The 7597-nt window shown below is 34.8% G+C and overlaps 1 protein-coding gene across 1 annotated transcript; it reads left to right on the top strand.

Annotated features, from left to right (window-relative positions):
- Nucleotides 1-4376: 4376 nt before the first annotated feature.
- On the top strand, nt 4377-5633 carry LOC138310620 (uncharacterized). Its single transcript, XM_069251903.1, has one exon. The coding sequence runs from the start codon at nt 4377-4379 to the stop codon at nt 5595-5597; it is 1221 nt and encodes a 406-aa protein (XP_069108004.1). The 3' UTR covers nt 5598-5633.
- Nucleotides 5634-7597: the final 1964 nt, after the last annotated feature.

The following is a 7597-nucleotide window of genomic DNA, read 5'->3' as shown; positions in this document are numbered from 1 at the left end:
AAAACATAAAAGTCAATAATTTTACAGTGTAAAAATTATATGTACTATCGCCTATAAGGCATCATACATGTTTGTCAATTTGAATGACATATTCATATGGTTTTAAATTCACGGAGAAAAAATAACATGTCAAAATTTTGGCCTAGTTATGGATAACTTCGAATTCGAAATGGGGACCTGGATATTTTTTATAGATTTTTTAAGCACTAGGTTGTTTATTTAGACCTGCGGGCGTTTCTAACAGTCTAGCAATGATGGCTTTGCATAACCTGATTAACGGGCGACATAGATCAATATGAGTAGAGATACCGGAGGTTTGTATCCGTCAATTAAATTACTGATGAAAACCATGCCACAAACTTTACCTCTTCATTCTACAACTTGGCCAATTTCATATACATTGATAAGAGAAAGTCTTATACAGCGGCTATGGAAGAAAACGGAGACAAACAACTCACAGAAAGTTATTCAGGGGCGATTAAAAGTATTTAATAAACAGAAAATGGAATCTTATTTACTAACATAAGAAATATTGTACATGATCTTTATTTTGGTGAGTTTCAACCATTTCACATATAATTAATGAAATATTTTGTAAAATAAAATGCTGGATACATAATGAATACTGATATAAAGGAAGAAAACAAAATTATAATATGTTTTTACATATCCAAGTTACTTGGATTAATCATTACTTATCCCTGATAACTCATTAATCTTAAAAGCTATTTTCAGACCTCAGGGACCAGTTGTTCAATAGATGATAAGCTTAATCATATGATTAGTGAAATTTGTATTTCTAATTTGCTGTACAACCTATGGTTTTATCTTCACTAAAATCATCAAGGAGGTCAAGATTTAAGTTCTTATTTTTTTTTAAAGTTTGTTACGTTGGTATCTCAACAGACATGATTTTATGTTGATTTGAACATTGTCGTTAAACTGTATTTAGTCTAATCCCATTTTGAACAACCGAGCCCTGGATGGATGGCAGTTCCGACAGAATAATACAGAATCAGATATTTTATTTGAAAATGTCTTTAAACCCTTTGAATAAAACATTATTGTGATAATCTACGATTTTCTTACATTTTAGGTTATAATGTCAATGCTGGTGTAATTACATTAAAGTTCGCCATTGCGCTAAATGCGATAATGCTACTACAATGGCAATATACTTAATTCTGCTATATTTCGTATTGTCTTGTTGATCTAAATTTTAGGGTAAGGACAGAAATTACAAGATATGGTACTTTACGGTTTCTCCGATCTCATATCGCTCTGTATATAATTGACCTTCTTGTTATCTCAGAAGGAAGTAATCTGAGATATCGGATTGTGTATCAAATGACTGTTTATTCTTGTCGACATCTGATCAATGGTCCGGTATATATAGACAGTGGTAATCGAACGTTTCTATGTACATGGTGTATCTTCCATTGTGATTAAATGACTATGTATCTTTTCTGGTAATTAAGTCCCACCCCAAGTACGGTAGACCAGCACAGGATCTATTTATCGAGATCCTCATATAATTCTATATCTAATTTCTGATTTATATATCGTATAGAAGATTAATTTCGCGAACATGATGTTTTTGCGATTCTGATGTCGCAAAAATTGTATTCATGAAATATCAACAATTGTGCAAATTACATATTCTCTTAAAGCCAGATTGCACATTTTGAGTTGTACAAATTTAATTTATCTCGTGTAAGCCTCTTGGAAGTTTTAACAACTAGAAATTATAAACTATATGGTATAATTCAAAATGATTGAACAATTATACTATACCGTAGAGTTGCTTGTCGTTGTAGAACTTGTCACTGCACGGTGATGCTGTGTACTAAATACCTTAATTCATGTAATTTCAACAAAGTAACAATGAGGACATGAATTTGTTACTATACACTTAATGGTGTTAAAGCAATCAATGTTGAGCATACTATCGTTGAATCAGCGGCATACAAAACAAAACAATGGTGGTAAGTAAGATTAACGCTAATACGTATATCATTAGATTACAGAATGTTTTCAGTGCTAATGACAACAACCTCAAGCCTTATGGAGGGTTGACTATTTATTTAATTTGTTTTAGTGTTCATTGCTGATCAACAAGTCATTAGGAGAAGGAAGACTCACTTAATTATACGCAGTATCTGCGTAATTTGATTTAAGCATCGATGTCACTATTTTTTAACTTGGTCGGGCTATGAAAGTAATTTTGTATACAAACTGTGTGAATCCGTGTAGCGTTAAGTGCTAATCAGAAAGTCGCATTTAGTATGAAAACAAATAAAAATCAATTATTGAATCATAGTTTGCAGATTTTTTTCTTTCTTTCAATATTATGATAAAACACTCATTTGCATAATTCTTTCTAAATTTGATTTTTTTTAAAGTATATAGCAAGCTTATTTAGTTAGGATGTGCTCTCTACTTATTTGATAAAACAATGATATGTTTGCCTAAAATACTAAAAGCAATGTTATAATACAATTTTATCGAGAAACAGCAATACAGATAGTACAATCATTTTTCGCAAAGTTTCTATTGCGAACAGTTTTATAGTACATAAAACAATAGATATTCAATTTTCAAATGTAGATAAAATAAATTTTCGCTCCTCTACCTAAGGTAACAGCGATCAAATTTAATAGTTGTTGGTGAGACGTACCAAACCTTGACAAGTGTCTAATTATTAATAGAGTCGATACATTTTTATTACGCCACGTTATCGCCAAATAAAGCCAGCACAGCCTAGTTCTATGAACACAGACTATTACAAATATTTCTGTGTAGGCCCTGTGCATGATTGATGAGGCCCTCTGCCTGGATTTTGATCCAGGATTTCTTTCCTTGGCTTTCCAACTACTTTAGGTATAAAGTAGTTAGTAAACATGATCTAGGGATTCCTCCCTCGTTAGAACTAGATCTCGGCATGGTCCCCCATCCAAGTGGGGTCTGCGAATACGTGATCAATCAAAAAACCTACTAAAACAGACTAGCGTTCAGTGTCTTAATGGAGGAATATACACTGACATCATGGGTCCCCTCAGTGTGTTTCTCTCGTAGAGTTTGATCGATTTGTGTATATATGCTCCATAGAATAAAATGAATTCATTTCCATAACAGCATGAAGGAGAGGAAATTTGATTGTATGACAATGACGGGTCTATCTATATGGAAATATTGTGGTCAATTCTATCTTTTTTATTTGACATAGCTTTAAATTCAAAAACATGGATGCACAACCGAACTATCTCAATGTTTCCATTTCTATCAGACAAATTGGAATGTGGCTGGCTTTGCACCAGTAGTTTTATTGCATGTTATGTTAACGTGCACCATAACCACTACCTTCCACATCGTGTTGCATATGCGCTTTTAATCAAGACGGTCCTCGTGGAGCTATAAATACTCTCCAATCATTATGAATTATGTTTGCCTGCTTGAGTTATGTGTGATACAGACGAAGTTATTCACAAGAGGCCATCTGCAAACTTTATCAGAAGTATAAAATAATGATTGATTTTGTGTTCAGCATGTGTAGGGAAACGCCAGTACGAAATTGATGATTGATTTTTATATCGTTTTATTGTTGTACGTACAGGGTATGATAGAAGATCGTGGAATTGTTATCCTATCATTCGAGCGAAATAAGGAATGATTTGTTGTGAGTACATCGTTAGGGACGGTATCAACAATGACCCCGTCTCTTTACTTAATAAACAATACATTCTCTCTTGATAGTCGCGCGAACATATACGTGGTCACGCGAGGTCACGTGGTAGTGATGTAGGTGGTTATACATGAATAGTCTGTATTCACATGGGAATTGAAAACAAACATTTGAAATATTAATTTATTGATGTACTTGACATTCATTAGATAACCTTAGAAACATGAAAAAACCCACAGGAAACACAACACCACCTATACTACGTTTTTTGATACTTTATAAACAACAGTGTCAATGAAAAATTAATATAGGGACATGGGAATATTCATTTTAACCATGGTAACAGAATTTTGTTAAATACTGAAGTTTTATACATGTACATTTCAAAGACTTTTCATTCTATTAAACCATGAGTCATCTGACTGGTCATGTTTATTTTTGCTGTGCTCATAGTTTTGCTACATAATGTGTATGCAATTTTAAAGGAAAGAAAAATCTCGTGTATTGTGACATGTGCGTTTATAATTTTATTTAAACATTTTTTTTTGTTCCGGAAAAATGTTTTTTTTTTATCGTACACTATCTCCTATTGTGATTTTATCAGTTCTTTATATCAATAATACAGTTGATATACGGTATCTGATGTAACTGATAAGCTTTTTAATGATAATTATCTTTTGCAGATGCTAATGGAATGATGGGTACTAACAGTACAAACGAAGCCATCGACACTGCCAATTCTGGGGCAATAACATTATTTGCGATCGCTCTGTTCTGTACTATTGGCAATCTCGGAGCAATGACAATGATTATTTTCAACCCGCGATATAGGAAAACATCAATGGCCATTTTGTGTCACCACTGTTTTCTGGACCTCCTGAAGTCTCTGTACTGTTTCCCTTACGCCTATAGTCTGTGGACGTCTATCGAAATCCCGTACTGCAGCTTCATTGGATCGTCGTATGTATTCATAATGACTACGTCAGCGTACAACTTACTAGCACTGGTTGTCAACGAAGAGTACGAATTAAGTCAGGTAGACGATAAAAATAAGAAGGGTGATAGACCGTGCATATTCTTTGGGATACTTATCATCTGGTTTATGAGTTTGTTGCTTAATTTAGGGGTTGCGATTATTCCTTCTAACACAACATTCATTGAAGAGACTGGAAATTGCATGTTTCTGTACGGAGTTCCGAACGGCTTTGTATTACATCTTTTATGGATTACACTCGTTTCCATGGCAATCATTCTGGCGTTAACGAGCTTCTTCCAAATCTACAGGAGAATTACTGTGCTTACCAAAGAAGCTAGATGGAGTTATATACACAAATCATTAAGTGGAGACTTCGAAAGTGAAACTCAGTCAGAGCATATTGTAAGTTATCAACAATTGTCGAACGAAAAATACCGGAAGTCACATTTACAGTTTCATTTAAGGAGAGTTCTGATATATATTTCGATGGTAACATCATTTGCATTATTTTGGTACCCGTTATTTTTTCTCACCATCTTTGATCCTGGTTTTAGCGAGTCTCAACAGATGTACAGGATACTGACCATTACGGCGTGGAGTCAGCCCGTGACCACACCTATATTCTGTGGGTTGATACTCAGGGATATCCGGAGACAGGACACCATGATGCGCGAGGTATCCTCCAGTTCATTCCCAATGAGACTCCGTGACAGTAGGAGGAATGGACCGACCAACATTGAAGAACTTGAAACGTTTGACCTTGGAATATCCAATGCTGATTTCGACCAGACTGGGAGGACACCGGAACACGAGACCATCACAACAACATCTCAAATCTCGCCCGAGAGTGTACCACGTGAGGTCCAGTGCCAACCATCAGCCTCGTTTTCGCCTGCTAGGTCGGATACAGGGAGAACCTACCGAATGAGTCAAGTTTAGTGTTTATACGTAAATAATATATGTGACTGTCAAATAATAAATACCTGTTTTGTACTTTTAGAACGTGTTGTTGTCTGTTCATTGTAAGTTGGGATATCAGTAACTTTACTGAATTATTAGGTGATATACATGTATGTATATTGATTTAAATGTACCAATACTCTCATATGTCGATATTTCAACTCAAACTGCATCACATACCACTTCACATACAGAAAGTCTACTTTGGAACTGAAAAAAGTTCTGAACGTATCGCAGAGTTAGCAATGTTCATCAGGAAAGGCATTTGGGTTCCGAATTATGTTGTGTTTCTTCGTGTCTACAACAAACGTGAGGCTGTTACACCAGGGATATTTTGAATATCGTCGTTCCATATAATTCAAACATATTCATTTTTTAAAACTTAATAACTGATTTACTTTCAGCAGTATCTTCATGTAAGAGAATATATTGCAACCACTTTGACTCAAATGTTTCAAAAACTGACTCGCTAAAATTTCATTTCTTCATTAAATCAAAGGTTGCATATGTTAATGATTGACAAAAGGCAGGGAATTTGACTTGATAGTGATCAAATAAGTTTAATGGGAAATTTATGATTAGATTATACGAATCTTTTTAAAATTTGGAGATTCTGAAATCTTGGAGAAAAACACGTCAGTTCCTCGAGACTGTTGCATAAATAACTCAAACTCATAGACTAGAATTAGCTAAAGGTACAACGGCAAGCAACCTAAGCAATCTGCCATCCTACGCTGTCTCCTGGTCGCTACACACAAAATACTAAAGAAGTGATTCTGCGTAACGTTCATGAGTTCATCAAGGGAGCGTGGCAATTGAAAATTGGTATTTGGAAGTATGCGTTGATGAGATAGCAGTATGCAATGAGCAAAACGTTTAGTATGAAAGGAGGCATAAAACTAACATTCCACAGTCTCCCAAGGCACACATGAGCATTACATACAGGGATCGACCTGGCTTTCTGTAGCTGTTGATGTTAAGCATCACCAACCACATAATCTAACCATTATTGCTTAATCCAATAAAGTGTCAGTCCATTGCAGAAGTCAGTGGCGATATGTAATAACACTGGTTGGAGAGTTGTCTATCGTATATGCATACGCAGTGTAGTGAATTCAGAGTTACTAGGATTTAGTTACTTCAAAATCAAATAACATGAATCAAGCGTCAGATTTCTACAAAACAATGAACAACAAAATAAATTTCTTAATGTCCGAATCTTGCTCAGAAGCATTCCATTAAAATGATAAAACAAATACGACAATTATAAGATATAGGTTTATTAAAAAAAGGAAAAGTCTTTAGCAATATTGATAATATTTGTTAAAAAAAAAAAAAAACAAACAAACAAAAAACCCAGTTTCCAGTGTGTTTATGATTATCTGGTTTACATGGAGTACCGCGTTCTAAAATGTAACATATATATGAGAAACTATTATGATTTATGAATATAACAGAATGTCATTGCAATACGCTGAACAATTTTTCTGAAACAGTTGTACGATTCATGCGGTTAGATTGTGACCTGCAACAAAATCTAACGATAATTTAGACACGAGACAAAAGACTGATTAACATCATACATAATTAAAGGACGGTCAACAATGCATGTGATATGTTGTGTGTGTGCGTGTGAAGTATGTTTTGGGAGGCTGTGGTATATCTTCTTGCAATAGTGGGACCATTGACCATTTTATAGTTTTATTTCACAGAAGTGTACTGCTGGAAACAAATCATCCGTTCACATTATTCTAACAACGGACATACAGTCACCTATTCCTGTTTGTGATTAACGCTAAGCAAGATCATAAACTACCACCGTTATAGACTGCGGTGTGTCTCGACCAGATGACATACCCAACAAACTTTATCACAGCGGCAAACGCTCAACTCCAGGCCAAACGTGAGTCGGTGTCATGATCGATGTAAGGAATACGAAACCCGTGATCAGTTAGGAAGAAAGAAGAAAAGATACATTG

This window comes from Argopecten irradians, chromosome 1 (genome assembly GCF_041381155.1).
Source record: "Argopecten irradians isolate NY chromosome 1, Ai_NY, whole genome shotgun sequence".
Lineage (NCBI taxonomy): Eukaryota > Metazoa > Mollusca > Bivalvia > Pectinida > Pectinidae > Argopecten > Argopecten irradians.
The sequence above is the reverse complement of the archived record's forward strand: the minus strand, read 5'-3'. Positions and strand labels throughout refer to the sequence as shown.